The sequence below is a fragment of the Aquila chrysaetos genome, chromosome 4 (genome assembly GCF_900496995.4).
Source record: "Aquila chrysaetos chrysaetos chromosome 4, bAquChr1.4, whole genome shotgun sequence".
NCBI classification, from domain to species: Eukaryota; Metazoa; Chordata; class Aves; order Accipitriformes; family Accipitridae; genus Aquila; species Aquila chrysaetos.
In genome coordinates this window covers 30,249,647-30,268,865 of record NC_044007.1, presented here as the reverse complement: position 1 = coordinate 30,268,865, position 19,219 = coordinate 30,249,647, and the positions used below count along the sequence as shown (strand labels likewise).

The 19,219-nt window shown below is 38.8% G+C and overlaps 1 protein-coding gene across 10 annotated transcripts in view; it reads left to right on the top strand.

The window, feature by feature from the left end:
• The window catches only part of RALYL (RALY RNA binding protein like), a 411,995-nt gene that overhangs the window by 382,542 nt on the left and 10,234 nt on the right, over positions 1-19,219 (top strand). For all 10 annotated transcript variants that reach the window (XM_030011204.1, XM_030011212.1, XM_030011211.1 and 7 more), the window contains 2 exons: positions 3,178-3,291; positions 7,862-8,040. In XM_030011204.1, coding sequence (XP_029867064.1) covers positions 3,178-3,291; positions 7,862-8,040 — 293 coding nt within the window. The remainder of the gene's footprint in view (positions 1-3,177; positions 3,292-7,861; positions 8,041-19,219) is intronic.

Sequence of the window (19,219 nt, the reverse complement as noted above, 5' to 3'; positions counted from 1 at the left end):
GCCAGCAAGTAGGCTGGCGGTGCACAAAAAGTTGGGAGGAGACGCAGCTGGGACAGCTGAGCCCAGCTGACCAAAGGGATATTCCAGACCACATGACGTCATGCTCAGCAATAAACTAGGGGGAAGGTTGGCCAGGGGCTGCTCCTCGGGGACTGGCTGGGCACTGGTTGGTTGGTGGTGAGCAATTGTTTTCATTCACATCACTTGTCTTTCTTGGGTTTTATTTCTCTCTCTTTGTTATTTTCCTTTACATTACATTATTATTACTATTATTATTAAATTATTAAACTGTTCTTATCTCAACCCATGAGTTTTCTCACTTTTACCCTTCCAATTCTCTTTCCTTCATCTTGGTGGGGTTTGGTGAGCGAGCGGCTGCATGGTGCTTAGTTGCTGGCTGGGGTTAAACCATGACAAGGGGAAGGATCATCTCCCTGAACCTGGTGGCAACACTCCTCCTAATGCAGCCCAGGATGTTGATGGCCTTCTTTGTCACAAGGGTGTATTGCTGGCTCATAGTCAGCTTGTTGTCCATCAGGACCCTTCATAATTTGTCTTCAGTAATTGCTGCTTACTACAGAAATATCCAGTACAATATAACTGAGAGTGAAATTTCTCTAAGAGAATGAATTTGAAGAGTTGTACAATTCCCTACAAATTAAGACGATAAGCAACTCAAATAGTTACACCATCACAATGTTGGAAACAGGGTGGAAATTTGGATCTTGTGCAGTTTTGTTGAAAATCTTTCCCTTTTTTTCTTTCAGTCTTTTTTAGTGTTAACTTGAAGTGATTGATTGTATGATGAAATCACCTCATTAAATGTGAATGATAAGTTGCAGATTCAGTGACCAAAGCTTGAGGAAACAGTTTTGGCATGGGGGAATTTTGCAAGGTAGCAATAAAACTCCTCAGTCATTTACAGCATCTTTCTTTGTTATTGAATCCTCACTGTTGTTTCTGAGTTCCCTCTGGGGCAGTCTTCTTCCCAAACTGGTTTCTCACTGCGACACCACAGGGAAGACCCTGTGAAGCAGAAGGTTTGACCTGAGTTGAACAGTGACCCTACGTATGTGGCCTGTTTCCTTGCCAAACTCGGAAGTGCAAATGTTTTCTGCTTTGCTTTTTAGACTGGGAACAAATACCATTAGGTCCTTGCAGTGTCACTTCTGACGTTTGACCTTTTAGACTTGGCAAGCCTGCAGTTTGCCAGTCAAGGGAGAACCTCTAACACAACAGCTTGGCTGCACAGGATATGTTATGTTGCCAGCTGGCTTCATAGCAGGTTGCTGCAAACACTTAGCATTCCTCATTGGACAGATTCACACTATTTCACCCTGGAATCTGCACCACCTTGCTATTCCAGCATGGACCAGCCATTGCCCCTGGGGAAGCAGTAACCTTCTAAATATACAGTTGTCAGAATCTTAACATTTTGTTACAGATCTGGGGGATTGGACAGTGACCCGTTATTTCTCTAAGAACATTTTAAGACCTTCCTCTATGAATATACAGAATAATTCCAACAAATACTGTATAGGATATAAGGGTCTAGCACAAAGGTTACTTTCAAGTTTTGTTTTCTAAGTCCTACCACTCATTCAAGATGAGATCAGAGGTTTCAGCCTATGATAGTGTGAGATATGCAATTTCTAAATATGAGCACATGATTAAACAAGTTCATTACTGAATATAGCAACCTACTGCCTTTAGCTGACTTGTTATAACTATAATGCATATGACCCAAACCCTACTATAAAAAGCCTTGGTTTCAACCTCAGTGAATGTGCTCCAAGTTTGCAATAAGGCTGATTTTGAAGCAGACACATACTCATTTACTGCCACTGAAGAGGGCAGTAGTTTGCCTGCACACTTCATCATCAAATTTTGACTGTCCAATAAAAAATACCCATGAGACACCATGATGAGATACATGCCCAAGAGTCAATGAACGGGACTGATATGGCCAGATGCAGCCAGGAGACCCTCTGGACAGAAAGGGAACATGTCCTTCTCCATGGCAGAACATCCCTTTTCCCAGACTCACTAAGGGCCCTCCCATTGCTCTGGTCACACACACCAAAGTCAATGCAAATCCTCCTCCAGCAACAATAAGGTTGGATGAGTAATACTGCTCAGTGCTCTTCCATTGCCAGTCCCTCACAGTTGAAGGTGATGGTCCACTTCTTCCTACAAGAGTTGTATAGCTGTGTTACCTACTCCCAGCCTTTATAAATGGCTTTTTTCTCCCATGCTAGCACAGGGATCCCATTTTCTTCTCTTGGCCTTTTCAACATTATATCCTAGCATAGGCAGGGCAAGTGGATTTGTTTGGACTATCTTCTGAGCATAAAAACATATCCTGATAATGCCATAATAATGAGGTCATTCATGAGTGCTGCAGTGCTGTTTCTTCTGAAGCCAAAACACCTCCAAAGTCGTTAGTCCTTCTTACGTTAGACAATGGGAGTGCAATAATGAACATAATTGAAGAGTAATGCAATGCAACAAAGATTTGGAAACTTCAGATCTTAATTTATAGGCATTGCCTCCATGTGCCTGGATGTGATCATAAAAAGAAATGTTTTCATATGTTATCCGTAGCTGGAAAAAGTACAAGAAATTACCAGAACTGAAAGCTTTTGAAGCAATAATACTTAACACCTATTGCAATGAAGTTGTTGGCTGGAACATAATATTGCATTCCTGGCTGCCCTAGCATTTATGTTACCAGTCACTCTTGTTGAAAAATACTGACTGCTACTGTGAAGGATCTTTTTATTATTGTTGCTATTATTACAAAATAGTCCAGCAAAATAGCATTGCAAGACTGTGAACTGTCTGTCATATTTGAATCATTCTTTCACTATAGGTTGTTTTTCAGTAAAAGTTACTTGGATTTACTAAGAATGCCTTTAAGGTGTTTTGCCTGAAGTGCTTATTACAGAGCAATACACCTCACATAACCTCTTGCCATTAGGGCTTAGAATGCTGTGATTTCCTAGGATTCAGCATTTTTAACTAACAATGTTCATTTTAGAAGTTAAATCTCTAAAAATACTGACAAAAATGAGAAAGTAGACTTTGTACGAAAGGAAAGAAAAAACCATGTTTTGTTCATGGGGGGCTGCAAATATATTTTATTTCATGTTTTGCATCTTTGCTCTCTTTCCACAGTGAAATCAGATGAGTTGCAAACAATCAAGAAGGAATTAACCCAAATCAAAACAAAAATTGACTCCTTGCTAGGGAGACTGGAAAAGATTGAAAAGCAGCAAAAAGCTGAAGCAGGTAGGTGAAAGCAATTTGTAGTCAAATGAATTAAATTAGAACCTAGTTATCAGTCAAGCAGACTGAAAGCCTTCCAGAAATTTTGCTACATAATGGAGGCCTGAAGCAAGGTAAATTAACTCTCAGGTAAAACTATGGGAGGATAAATTAATGTTCTTCACAAAGCATGCAACATCATTTCAAGAACTGTTTTCTATGGTGTAGTAGAGGAAAAAAAAAAAAAGATTCTTACTAGATGTTCTGGAAACAAAATATCACTAAAGAATTGACTGGACAGAATTAAGTTAGAGGTTGATCATCTTGGGGATGCTTGTGCTATCTAAATTAAGAATTATTAGATGGTCTATAACAGGAATTATTGCCTGGGCAATAGGCAAGAGTCACAAGTTGCAGCAAGGGAAATTCCTGTTTGATATAAGGAAAAGAGATGCAACTAAGCGGTATGGCAGGTTGCCCAGAGAGACTGTAGCAGTGCCATCCTTGGAGACGTCCAAAACTCATTGGGTCAAGGCCCCATGGACCTGGACCAAACTTTGAGACTGGCCCTGCTTTGAAGAGGGGTTGGACTTGGAGAGTCCAGAGATCCCTTCCAACCTAAGCTATTGTGTGAAGCTGTGGCGTCTCTGGAAAACCAGACGCATCTCTAGTTCAGATTTTCTCTGGCTTGAAATGTTTGAGGCAAACCTTGGGAATGACAAAATCCAACACTGCTTTTTAATTTAATCAAGATCTTTTTTCCTATCATTGCAGTGATCATTTTGTTAGCTGAATGATCTCACCTGGCAGCACTTTAAAACCATGCTAAGAAGTTATAAGGGATTTACAAGGTTGTATTTTCACAAGGGTATATGTTGAAAACAATCTCAATTCTTACCACTGTCTGTGGAATTTTCTTGGCTATTTCATTATAAATCACATGGTATATCTCTGTACAGGAGCTGTGTACTAGCAAACTCATTTTGATGAGAGCCAGTGGGGAAATGGAAGCCTTATCTCATGAAAAATCTGAATGTTCCTTTTTTTTTTCTCCTCTCCATTCTCTGATGAAAACTTTTTATGTATTTTGTGTCAAATGTGTGAAAAAAATTCTGCCTCAGAATCCACAGCCACCTGGGTATCTGGGCACTCAGATTTATGCCCTTTTCCTAACTCAAATCAGTTACATGAAGCTAAAAAGACCCAACAGGACACATAAAGACAGTTCCACCAAGACTATCTAAAACGTTGGTGGGAGTTAGCAGTCAAGGTTCATGAACCTGACACAGGCAAAATAGATATTTAGATCTGGATCCCTCCTGTTCCCAAGTGCCTGCCCTGTTTCCTGATCTATTGTGAGGGTATCTCTCTGAACCCAGAAGTTTCCTGCTATTCCGAAATAACTCTAATGAACATCTTCCTAGGGCAGAACACTACAGAAAAATATTTTGTGGTTAACAAATTAAAAAAAAAAACAAAACCAAACAGGCAACCAAAGCCAACTCTTAAAAATAATCTACCTTTTATTTACAATCATTTTCTAAGTTGACAGACCAGGACCAATCCCTCAGCTGTTATAGTTCACCCCACAAAATGAGTTGACTGTTTTTTTTCAAGTCTAAGGTAAACCATTAGTACAGAGTGTGATTATCTCTTTCAGGAGAACCATACACAATATGTACTCATTATATTCTATTTTGTACTTTATGTAAGTTAGATAAAAGTTGGTATAATCAGTGAAGATGTAATTGCAAGGCACTCCATTGAATCACTTGTGTACTGAAATGCTCTGAGATTGCGCATCCCTGCTTTAGGGAACTTTTATATAAAATCCATTACTATGCAAAACAACCTCCATGTCATTGTACTTTGATATCCAATTTTCACTTTTGCTAAAGGACTGTAGTGAACTCATTTAAATAAAAATCAGCTCAAAGAGGAAAAAGTTGATTTGTATTGAATCATACTGTTATGTCTTTTCAAGACAAGCAATGAATAATATCCTCAGAGATTAAAAACTGGTTTCAAATTGTTGATATTTTAAAACATCAGGTGCAGAACCTATCCCCCATATTCTTTGCCTCTCATCAGAGAGTGTGAGGAGAAAAAACACCTCAGAGATACCAGTAAACCTGGATCCTCATTTAAGTCTCCTGAGCTGATGAAGAGGGTTACGCAGCCTGGGTGATTCATTTGCAGATGATTGCTTCCTCAGCTAAAAGATTTGTGTAAGATAAAGCTACATCACTAGCTGAACTATTTCATTTATGATGTCAGATGTTAGATGATGTTCCTTCTTTATGGTTTGGCAATGTTATTTCCTACTTTCCTTTGCCAGAAGGCGTGGCCTCACTAAGACTGGGATCAGAGAGGATCTATGTCTCATTCACACAAAACAAAAATCAAGTCATCATCTTGCCCTCCTGGTTTCTTAAGTTTGCATCACTCTCATCAAGAATATTCAATTATTAATCTTAAAAGTTATACATCTGGAGGAATGTGAAAGGTTAAACAGACAAGCTGGACAAGCTCAGTGCATACATTGGTTACTGCTCTGCACCTGTGTGAAAACTCTCCTTACAGTGACAGTTGATATTCTCTCTTTTACTATTATCAGCCCCTGACCACTCCAATGGGGGGAAATATAGATAAGAGGATTTCCTCTACATAGGGAAACTGCAGAAATAGCTCCTTTGCTTGTAAAAAACTGAATCAGGAAGCCAAGGATAAGAAGCTGTTCTGATGTGAAAAAATTGTTAGAGGAGACTGTTCTCCCTGTAATATAAGAGATGGGTGCTGAAAGGTAGGATCTTAACTTTAGCTTCTCAGAAGAGCCCAAAAGAGTTAGATGCTGAGCTGGTATTTTAGACTCCTCTGAGGAACCCAGTCTATGTTCTCATTCAGACAATTAAGTAAGTGACCTAATTTTTTAGCAGCTGTATCCTAAAAGTTTTCCCATTTAAATATATTAAGTCCGTAATTTCAGCAACCGTTTTGAAAGCCTTGACTAAAGTTGATTCAGTTGTCACTGCCACAGCTGGGTTAATCTCAGAAGTGCCTTGAGGCAGAAAGTGGTGGGGCAGGACATAGTAGGCAAAGCTGATTCAATCCACATTTCCTTGCGTAGTAAGACAAGTAACACAATGACTTACAACTAGCATGGTATTGTGTAGACCACCTTACCAATAGATGATGAGGCTCCATGGGCTGAATCTTCTCCTAATATGCATAACTACAGTGCTGTTGAAGCAGTTAGATAAGATGACTTTTTATTCTTTAAGTCCAAGAATCTTTCTGAAGGAATTATGTGACTAAGGGAGAAAAGCTTAATTGTTCTAGATCTTCAGTAAATGGATTTGAAAATGAGGGACTAGAGATTAACAAAGACTGAAGATGTGAAAGCAAGTTGCAAAATAAATGTGCAGACATAGAAGGAAAAACAAATGTCTTGGTTTAAGACTATGATACAGAAAAGTACAAGCAGGTTTGAATATTATATGCAGCTGGTAAGAATTTATAGTAAAATGATAATATATTCACAGAGTTGAAAAATATAAAGCTTCACAGGCAATCTGCAGATTCATTGGCTGACCAACGAGATAGGTGATGCACTACTAGTGTTACAAAACAGTCAATATAACAAAGAAAGAAATACTTTTGTTGTAGAAATTGGACCATTGATGGGTATTGTCACCCTCAGACTGAAAAGACATTGGTATTCCAGCCACATGCAACCAATTCTCTGGCCTGTATCCACTTTGAGTACATAAAGCTTTTCATTTAAACTCCTGGTGTACATAGGAATAAGACTCTGATCCCTCCAACCACTCTTCTGGCCAGTCTGCCTCTGTCATTCCTCCCTCAGTCCTCCTCTGGATTTCTGCTGGCTGGATGAAATTCCTCAGTGTATCCAGGAGTCTCACAATACATGATCACAACAATGCACCTATCTGCAGTAAGCCAATCACGACAGATCCTCTGGGCCTCCATGGAAATGGTCTTTCTTTTCACCACTTTGCAGAAATTATAGGAAGCCTATATTTGGGTAATTGGAGGGGGACATTCTCCAGTTACCTCAGCACATTATACCAACGGGGAGAAACTGTTACTTTACTCCATAAAAAACATGTTCAGTTGTCTAGAAGGATTTGTTCATTATCTGTATGGTTGTTGAGATATATTCACAGCAAATTTATGCAAATCCTTGTTCACTTATTGGCAATTAACAGCATTCCACTTCTCAGAGCATAGAGATTTATGTACTTCTCATTGGCTGCAGATAAATAAATATATAGCGACTACACCAACTGGATTCCCAAGGCAAAGCAAAGTCCAGAAAATCAAAAAGCTGGATCCACTGGTAAATCAAGCCTTCATCCACTGCATGGGATAGATGAGCGTGTATGGTTGATTTATGCATTAATTTTTGAAAATAAGGGTTTTGATCATATTTGCCTGGTAGATATTAACACACTGATTTTTACAAAGCTAGCACATGTGGAGATGGGAAGCTTAGGTTTTTTCCCCAGAGCACTTTTCTTTGCCACCAATAGGGAAGGTTACTGAATCTCTATAGAGTATCTTTTCCTTACAGAAGCTCAAAAGAAACAAATGGAAGACAATGCTGATTTGATTCAAGAGGAATGCATATCAGAGAATGCAGATAACTCTACAGAAGAGCCAATTGAAGGAGGGCCAGATGCAGATGGGGATGGAGAAGATATGACTGATGGGATAGAGGAGGATTTTGATGAGGATGGCAGCAATGAGCTGGTAAGGAATAATCATGCCATGTCTGTCTATACAGTTGCTACAAGCAAGCACAGAGAAACAACAATCTGGGTTAACAAAATAAGCTCACAGCAGCACTGTGATGTTCTGCAACTAGTGCCTAGTCCTTCTTCATACACTGTAGTATCATTTAAGCATAGGGCCCTCTGAGGATAAACAAGAAAAATATTTTTTACTACACTTGGTGATTTTAGAAAGGAAATGTACTTTAAATTGATTTACATTTATTATTTTACATTTACTGAAATGGAGGTGAGAAAGGAAAACATGGTGTGGTTTGTTTTTGGCTGGGGTGGGGAGGGTGTTAACTGGAGCATTTCAAAATTAAATAAGATTCTAGAATAGACAACTTTCTCATTTTTAAACCTGCAGTCCCCCATAATCTTCAGTCCCTGTCTTCCATGTGTATCATCTTCTGTAGTCTGCGTTGGCAGCTACAGATTTTTTTGATGCAAGGACTTTTCCTTAAGAAATGTTTGGCTAAAAATGTTTGGGTTTTCAGCCTGAGCCTGCACATTTCATGAAATGCCCATCATGTTGTTAAACTTCTAAGTTCTTCTAGAAAAACATATTAAAAAATATTTTGAAAGCCAAGTTCATACTTTTTTTGTTCATTCCTAATAAGAATGGATCAGTCATATTGTTTTAGACTCTATAATACTCTCCCTTTCTTCCCAGCTTTCATATACTTCTGCTGTGAGCAGAAATCACTTCTGATGCTCAATGTCACTGTCCCTGCTTGCTTTTTAACACACATTTAATCATGTGTACACTGTAAAAATCATTCAGTGAAGCCAACAGAAGTCAGTCAGCTATGTGCACAGCTGAACCAACATGAAGTCTGGAGTAACAGGGCATGTGAATAACCAGTGTTTTGTACTGCTTACTGGAAATGCAATTTAAACCTACTGCTAATTTGAAGGTTTGTGTCCATTTAGCCAGCACAAGGCCCTCTTGAATTTATAAATCCTGAATAGCTTAATGCCTAGGAGAAGCTACTACAACCTGAATCCCCTCATCTTTTAACATGTGATGTAGAATAGATGACATTATCACTTTTTCTCAAAGGAACAGGTTCTTCTGTACAGATATGAGGGACGTCTGTAAGAAGTTGCCACTCTGAATTTGTAGCAAGTTGAAATTTTGTAATGAATAAATAGTTATAAATATAATATCCCACCATGGCTAATACCTGATTGGCTGAAGTGATATTAGTAATAGGGGTGACCTCAGTTTAACAAGAGTTGTGGGTTTTGCACTAATTAGGTGTCATACTCCCTACTGCAGACAACTAAATGGGGAAGTTAAAGTACAGTATATTAGCCTCTGATTGTTCAGTGCTGTCATTTCACCCTGTGGGTATGACATATTTAGCACATATCTATACTATATAATGAAGCATGATATAGAAGAGATTTTTCATCTAGCAAAGGTCTAAGCAGGAAACTTTCTAAAAAGCAAACAGCACAGGAAGACTTCATTAGCAGTGAAAGTCTGGAATTGGCACACCAACATTTGCACACCACTGCTTCCAAGTTAAAAAGCGTTTCCAAGATTTATGTTATGGAATTAGTTGAAGTGCAGTGTGTTGCAGACACAGCTCCAAAGACAGCTCAGAGTTCTGAGCCACACATCTCAGGCATGGTGGGGAACCAGCTCCGTTTTTTCTGCATGCCATTACTGACCCCCTTGAGTGCTGGGAGGAGGTGGCTTACTGCATGTGGAGAGTGACGTCCTCTGCTTTGCACCCTAGCACTCATTAATTATATCCCCCCAAACCTGACATGGTGGTAGCGAGGAAAGGGCAAGGAAGAGCACTTACGTGCATCATCACCGTCAGGTGCAGCCCATCCCAATGCTAGGGCAGTGGAGCCCGTCAGCCTCATGCCTTCCACCTTCCCGAATGCTGGGACTCTCTAGCCGAGAAGCCAGCAGTATTGTAGACTTTAAAGCTCAGAACCAAGATTGCCACTGATGTAAAATCCTCGTGCTTTTCATCCTCCCTTGTCATTTTCCTCAAGCTTTGGAAGAGGCCACTTCACCTTATTTTTCCTCCCTGCTACTGTGGGATAATAACACTTTCTTTCTTTTGCAAAGCCGAGGGAGACCAGCAAATGAAAAACTGCTATGGATGGGATAAAGGATTGCACTACAAAGGGTTACTTCAAAGAAATCTCAGGCAATGGGTGTTTCCCATGCAAAGGCAATTATAAATTGTACTGTACATCTTTCCTCCACAGGTTTTACCCAAATACTCAGCAGTATTGGCCAGTAACGTTATAACATGAAGCTGGTAGTTTATGATGCATCTTGTAATTCAGCCTGTTTTTCACTTATACTTACATATATTTATGTAGATATAATGGCCAATTCCTACAAGTTTTAATTTCTACTCCAATCACTGATAGCTGTATAACGGGAAAGTCAATAAGAATACTATCAAATATATAGTGAATATGCCAGTAGGAATACTTGGGATTTCAGTTTGCTTCTACCCGTTCTGTGCCCTGCTATCTGGCATTACCCTCTGTTTTGTGAAAAGTAAAGTAGATAGATAGATAATCTTGTTATGAGACAGGAAGTCCTAACAGATGTTGTTCTCCTGTTTCATGAAAACTAAGTTATTTAGGAAAAAGAGCTGACTAATAGCAAATGTGTCATTTTGGAATGCAGCAAGTTACAACTCATTTGAGGGGAAAAAAAAGGGTTTTTAAGCATGAAAAGTGTTAAATGTGAAACAATTAGGACAAACTTCTCATGTGTAAAAACATAACCTTGGACTCAGAATAAAAAATACACCTCCAAAGGGCATTTTCTAATGAAATCTATAATCTTTTCACAATATAAAGCTAAAGGGATTTAGGATGATGATGAAAAAAATTCTTTTCTTTTATCATTAAGAGCAGCAGAGCAAATAGAAAAACATTTGAAATGGGCATAGCTAATGTTCTGAAGCCAGTTCAGCACCAAAAATTGGTTGTGAGTCTACTAGTCTGAAGAATATTATTAGAGGGAGAGAGGAACATGACTTAAATTTAGATCTTAACCTTTTTTGCAGTGCTTCATACTTACCTGTAAATCTCCCACCAAGCCATCTGCCAATAAACTGCCACAGGACTGTTGAACACAATACTGTTGTCTCTTTTTTTTTTTCCCCTGTGACCAGCCCTAAGGCTGTCAGTAAAGGGAAGTGTTCAATAAGGACAGACTCGCTGCCAGAGTCCAGATACTGCCAGAATGGAGCCTCTGAATCTGTGTATGTGGATCTTCATCTTTGGACTAGAGGACTCAAAACTATATTTCTTTCTCTATTTCTAATTCTTACTTGTAAAGGAAGTGACTATGCAGGATGTATGCTGTGGGTTTAGGTGGTAGGATCAGTTCTCTAAATTCACACACTGCCTATTCGGGGGAACAGGTTACTGCACATTAACTGAGTGATGGCAGCTGTCCTCATGCCTGCTTTCAGCCTAGACCAACTGTAAAGAAATGTAAAGTAGTTTAGCCTGCAGTCTGAGTTAAGTCAGGCATGGATTTAAGGAGGCTTTAGCCTCTTCATTTGCCTGCCTGGCTGCACACATAAAAACACATCACATTCAACAGCTGCACACCTTCTTCATCCACCATTTAGATCAGGATGTTGTTCATTCCTGCATTGTCATTTTCTATGGACTAAAGACGCACCCACAAACTGTTGTTACGGCTCAGCTGAAGTGTGAAAAAGTTTTACGCCGCAATAACTTGATTGCCTATCTAAACTCTAATTCAAGACATGCTGCATTTGAAGTATCTGCTGCAGTCATCAAACATCACCTCTTGGGAAAGTTTCTTTTATACCAACTGTTTGCCCACAAACATCTCTCAGTAAGTGTCTCCAGTGCTGCAGACACTCCAGCTTGAGGATCTTTTCAGAACAATCCCCAAAGACTTTTGCTGCATTGACATACTGAAGAGTTCTTTAAATGGTGATTTCACATATATGAACTAGATATATGTATGGATATGTCAAATAGTTGACTTCAACTTGCTCAGTGAAGAGTGTCATACACTTCTTACCCACCTGCTCTTACACGGTGGTCTTCCACTCCCTGTTGTACAAGGGCATGCAATAATATATTGTAGCTGTATATATGTAAAATAATCACTAACTTGGAATGTAGCTCCTGAGCTACTCAACTCATGTCATGTAACTGACCTTCAGAGGTAGCTGGAGTGGATGAAAACTTCAGGTCTGTTTGCTTTGCTCCCTTTAGATACAAAAACAAGTAGTTGGTTATCCCAGATTTTACTGGACCCATGAGTCAGGGTTTCCATCCACTCCTCGCATTGAACAGTTTCTAGTTGCAGTGAATTAAAAACCTTTGTGTTCCTTCCTAGTGCAAACACATCCATTTTTATTGCTTTTAATCTAACTGACCCTCAACAGCACTGTGAAGAAAGCAACACACCTACGCAGCTTCCCATCTTGCCTTACAGAAAACAAGCTCCTGTGAAGAAAGATCTTTATGTTTACTAAATTCACCTCACACACAAATCACAAACTGGCCACAAATCATCAGAACACGTCAGTGGTATCAAGAAGTTTTCAGGTGCCTGCCATGGCTTTAAAATGTAAGGAGTGGGAAGGAAAGCCAATAACCTCCTCTTATTCCTGTGGCTGCACAGAGGAGAGCAGAAAGCCACCTTTGCAGCACAGTCCAACACGGGTTTTGATATTTGAGAAGCAGCTTGGCCTCAGCACCTCTGAAACAAGCCCCTTCTTACCAGAAGTAGCATTAGCAGTGTGTGGTGCGGCTCAATGCAGGAAACGCATTTCTTTATTAGCATGCATGGTGGTTTCCTTACCCTGCTGATTTAGTGGCTGGAGAACTCAGTGCAGGCCCAGAGCATTTCATATACCTTCTCTGAACTTGTTTCAAATGGCACTAATCAATCATTGAGGAAGCACTGGCTCAAAATGAACTATAACTTAGCTTCGCAATCCCCTTGTAAATAACAAAGGTGGCATCCAATTAATTGGCTGAAAGCCTGAAGTATTGTAGATTTGGAAAAAAAAAAAAAATCTCTTTTGGCTAATGCTTAATAAAATACCAACAAACTAATTAATTGGAATGAGTTACACACAAGCACTCATATCTATATTATATTGCCTGAGAAGAATAGTTTCTATCAAACTGTCAGCCTTTCATAATAAGTAACTATAATAATAATAGCACAGCAGTGGTTCAGTAGTTAAGCATTCAGTAGAGCAAACTGTTTTCTGGTAGAGCATGTGATCCTAATGATTTCAAACACAATAGATTTATGGTGTCATAACTCAGATCAGACTCTGGTTAGTGCTTGGCTGGAATTTGAAGGATATGTTCATAGTCACAGCATTGTGATTTTATGCTGGTGTAGCTATGCTAAAAATAATGAAGCCACACAAGCATTAGATGGGACTTCCACAATAATGAGTCACCTTTAATGAGATGTCTTGAGAGGCATTTTTATTAAATTATATCAGAAACTAAAGGTAGAGAGACTGTGCAAGGCCCAGTTCTGGTTACAGTGTAGATTTACAGCAGTTATTTCAACAACAATTATAGTTCCCTTTCTATTAAGTATATTTCAGTTACAGTTACCTCTCAAGGATATTTCATTTCTTACTCTTGTTCTTTTCTCCACCTCTGCACTGCATGGTTTCAGGCTATCGGATTTGTTTCTAACGTCTGATGGAGAATCATGTTTCAAACATAGAGAAACTGCCACAGACAAAAAACTCAGGATAATCCTCTTGCAGTACTGAGTTTCATTATGCAAAAGTAAAAACATTTTGATATGATAATAGCTATATTTCTTGTGGGAACTGATGCAAATGCCATTTAAATCAATGGAACCAACTAGTACTTTGGCTAAAGCTCACCAAAAACATTTCCCTCTTGTCACAAATGAGTGATTTAGATCATTGAAAGGACCACTGTCCAGCGAAAGTGGGTTTAATATGATGTTGTAGTAGTACGACTTAAGAAAGTTTGATGGCAAGATTCACACTATTAATGTATGGTGCAATCATTTGAACAATGATTCAAAACTACCAAGACACAAAGCTACCAAGGCACAAATCAGTTACCATACTACCAGGTTATGTGTGATATCAGTTGCTTACCAAAGATCTGCCCTTGGCAAAAGGTGTCTGCCTCGAGGAGTAACTTTGAGAGGTGTCCCAGCCCAAGGGGAGATCACCGCCATGCAGCCAGGCTGCTTAGCCTGCAGAGCTCAAGGAAGGCTCACTGAGGCTGTTGTATTTATGGAATAAAGTGGCTGGCTTGTAGTCAAATTACATGCAATAGGAAAGGTATGCATGAGACTCCTAGCACCCACAATCTTCTTTGTTCCTGGATAAATGAGTCTTCGGAAAGCCACCTGCTATTCATGTGTTAATCGTGTGATCGGTGTTCCAAGCTCATATGCATCGATGCTTACTGTGTTACTTTGCTCCTTTGTGGGTTTTCAGAGAACAGACTGAAACTAGAGGAGTTCTTGGCTGCTACAGCTCAGGACTTGACCTCCTTTGGAGCCTGAACCAAACTACTGCTTGTTTGGTTAAGGGGTTGAGTGCATCCATCATACCTCTCCTATAAGTAGTTAAAGGGAAATCAAAGTAATTTAATAGCAAATCTGTATGAAACAGCAAAACTTTCTTTATTTTCAGTATTTTGCATGAGCATTCAACAATGAAAATACTCAGCAGAGAGAAAAATAAGATCTACAGAAAAGGAATAAAAATTTGTCCAATGCATTTCATGTACTTAAAGCCCAATTTTGCATATCTCAAATAGCAAAATTGATCAAATATGTGACTATATGATAGGACTGATAGTACTTAATTTATTATTGTAATCAAACTGGACTTTTCATTGCCCTTTTAGATACATTTTTTTTTCTGTCAATAGCATCAGGGCAGACCAGACTGACTCTTCTATTATCAACAGAATTAGGCTGATTAGGCATGTCAAAAAGATCAATAGCTACTGTGACAATTTGCAGCTTGCCGATTGCACTTATACAGAAAAAAAAAGGATAAAACTTCTAATTAATGGTAATGGCTGAAGCAACATTGTGCCAGAAATCTTATTTACATTACTTTAAATATCATTGAGAGCAAGCAAAATTTAGTCTTTTTGATGCACTGAACATTTTGGACTTCATTGAAGTTTTGCTTTCAGTATCAGGGGAAACATGAAGCTCTTCATTCCTAAGATAAATGAATAGGTAAAAGATTGTGTTCACTTGATAAATATCAGTGCAAGATGTTTGTACTTGAGCAAGCTAAGAAAGTCATTAGGGGCAGCATACCCGACAGATACTAATGTGTTGTACCTTCCAAAGCTGCAGTAAATCTAATAACCTGTGACTAAAAAAATGGAGAAAGTAATAAAAGCGTGTCATGAAATCAAAAATTGTAAGAAACTTCCTGACATGCCCTTTTGTTATATTTAATATATGCAATAGCACAGTAGACGTGTTTGTTGTTCACACGCTGTTGTATGAGTCATTGGAAAGGCCTTGCTACCAGGTCCTCCTCCCCATTTTTCCTGGCAGTCAATTTCTCAGAGGAAGACTTCCTAAGCAGTCTTCAGGGTTTTAACCAGGTTACTCCTGACTGACTACATAATATTTTTCTAATTGTTATTTACATCCTATCCCCTACATATCACATGGGAACCTGCAGAAAATGTAAGCACTGTTATCATGCACTTTGTGTCTCTCTTTCTACTAGACTTCCCTGCCTGTAATTGCATATTTGTAAAATGAATGAGCAAAATAATTTCCTCACCTTTCACATCTATTCTTCTGAATCTGCTCCATGTTATTTAGTCCACAATTAAAAAAAACCAAACTCAAAACCATAAAACTTTTTAAAACATTTATAATGTAAATAATTAATTTACAGTCATTAGAATCTTAGAGTTGATGCAAAAGAGCTTGAAAAGAATGCTTTTTTCATCTGTTAATCTCTTTTTTAAGCAAAGGATGGGGAATCAGGAAGGTTGGGTTCCATTCTCAGCTTTGCCACTGAGCCAATGTGGTGGGCAATGTGTCTCAGCAGATCGAATGTGCATGTAGACTCAGCCCCTCTTTCTGAGGTTAGACCAATAGGTGCCTTTGGCCTTGCAGCCAACATGTGGGAAAGGAGCATTCCCAAAAACATGGTTTAAACTTATAAAAATTATATGCTTTCCAGTCAAGAATGTTGCAAATTTTATTTTTGCGCATTGAACAACATCGAATATACTCTTCAATGAATCTGTTTTACTTTTTTGTTGCACCCTGCCATCAGTCTTGACCCGCCTGAAGTTTCAGTCACCATTTAACTTCCTACATTTTCTGCTAAGAATTATTAGCATGGCCTCTCTTTTTGAGGTCTGTATGCAAGGCAATTCTGTACAGGTCCCTTTCAGACCCAGCAGGGCGAAAATTAATAAACCCTGCCAGCAAGTTCCAGCAAAATGCCCAGGCACATACAGCAAGTGCAGGAAAAGTTGTGCATCGTCTTCTCCTACCCCCTGCTAATCCCACTGAGCACAGAAGGACCACCTATGTTCAGCAGTTTAAATGGGGTACCTCCTTTCTGAGATAATAAATGGGTATAAACAGAGGAAATTATCTAAGTTCTTTGTGTCAAGCTCATGCACTACCTTCCTGTGGACCTGTGTTTTGAAAGGGTAGCTTGTGTGCTTTCTCTGTTTTGGGGGGAATAGGGACTCTGCTGTTTGTTGACCCGCTGTTGTGGGAGCAGCTCGGAACACCTGGCATTTGTTTTCAAGAGTGACTGTTAGAATTTGTTGTGCTGCATGTTTGCCAAGTTTCACAAGGTCAGGTTGGAGGATGGCCTTGTGTAGGCCTGGGAAGAGGTGGCTGAAGACAGTCACGAGTATGTCTATGGAATGTTTTTATCTTTAACTGTTCTGAGGACTGGCAAACATCCCAGCTGGGCCAGATATGCCCTCCTGTGTTAGTAGTATTGGCTATGTGCCGTTAGTACTTTCTGGATCTTTGTTGAAAGATATATAAGTTGGATTCTTTTGTGAAACAAAGGGAATCTTGCACAGAGAGTTTGAGCACTTAATTGAGTCTCCGCAACTGTCAGTAGATTTATCATTATTTAGTATTCATTATTCATATTTCTGCTGATTTCATTTTGGTTTGGGTTTTTGGGGGTTTGTTTTTTTTTTGTTTTTAGTCAGGACTATGTGCTTATCTTAAGCTTTTAGGTAAGAATAAGATAGTCATGGTGCTTGGTGTTTTTGAGACATCAAAATATTTAATGTCTCAGCTTCAACTGTCAAAAAGAACTGTTGCACCTCCAATAAAAAAAAAAAAAAAAAGAAAAGAAACAAAAAACCCCAACAAACCACCAACCTGTGAATTGATTCAAAGGCAAATAATGCTGTCAGATCAGGCGAAAATTCTCTCTGACAAAATACTTGCCTGAATGAGATTAATTCATCTCTGATATAATATAATTGACCTTAATATTCAGTATAAGTGGCCTGGTGATGTATATTCTATCTAAGTAAATCAGAATTAGCTCCACAAATTTTGCTAGCCTAAAATTTATAAGCATAGAGTCAACCTCTGAGTGCAGTACAGAAACAAGGACAGCCAAATACTTACCACCCAGAAGCAAACCTAGATCCCTTTTCAGGGGAGGGTAATGGTGGCTTATAAAAAGATCGCAAGCTTTTTGCTGTAACTTATGGCTGGTAAAGAAACATCAGATTTAATTGAAGTAACACTTTAAATATAAAGACTGATTTCAGTTTCCACCTCTGAATATTTTTGCCAATGTAATTTTCACTAATTATGGTAGAGTTGCTCTTCTTTTACCTCCCCGTATTTTGGTTGACTCCAGTAGACTTTGAATGACTTGTGGAAGGTGCTGGGTTGGGTTTGGTTCACCCATTGTTTGCAACCAACATTCCCCAGTCCTGTGTAGGGAGAACAGCCATCAGAATAGTAACCTAGTGTATATACCAAAGCAGCAGTACGAGGTACAGTGGGAAAGTGGTGCAAGAACAGGAAGGGGACACTGGTGTTTTCTAGGCTTTCACTGGGACACTGAAATCCTCTGCAACAACTCAGGCCAGCCATTGGGTCTGTGTTTGGCTATGGATTTGAGCCTATCAGCTTAATCCTCAAATACTTAGATTTAACTGAAATTGAGCAATTGCCATGCATCACACATTTTTCTTAGCATGTCAGTCTTTGAAAGTAAATAGCTTTGGTTCCCCTAAAAACCAGTTATTTCACAGGCTTTATCAGTATGCTTGAGCCTCAAGAATGCTGAGTGAAAAACCCTCAGAGGAAACATTTTTCTGCTGAAAGTCTTCATGCAAGTAAAGAAGGGTAAACACTGAAAAGCCAAAAGGTTGTTATTTTTCCATATACAAAGACACAAATTTTAAACATTTTTATTTTTTCAATACAAATTGCAGAGCCACTGCAGTTAGTGACCCAATTATTCCAAAAGGTCTCTGATTTTTGAGAAAATATAAAAGTGTTACTAAGAAGATTTTCTGCATGATTAATATCAAAACATGAAAGGCAGATTGAATTTATCTGTACATAGGCATTTACAGACCTCAGAAAAGGGAAGTTATTTAGAAAGTGATAGAACTGTAATTGCCATTTCAACAAAAAAGCAATCAGTGAGGAATAAAACAAGCTCAGTCTGCCAAAATGAAGATTTGGAAGTTAATCAAATGCCATCTTAGCCAGCCTGTTATGCTGATATGTGTATCTGAAGTTTCCAAATTGTTGTTGCTATTGATTTCTAAAAGTACACTACAGTTTTATAATGTCTTTCAAAATGAGTAAGTTGTGTTCCAGCCCCAATAAATAAAGAATCAAAAGGCTAAATTCTTCTCTGCTTCCTCTTTGCAGGGTTATACTAATCCCTTCTCAGCTATTAGGTGATTCTGCACCATTTGCAGACCACAGTATAACCTCAAGTCCACCATTTTGCTTTCTAATTTTTCTTTTTAAAGGAACGTCTCTTGAAATCCTCATAAAAGAGAAATATTATGCACTACTATGAACTTTGCATTCAAATAAGTATTACGCAGGAAAATGCCGAGCAAAACCTGTTTAAAATAGGACCCACTTTTATTGTCAT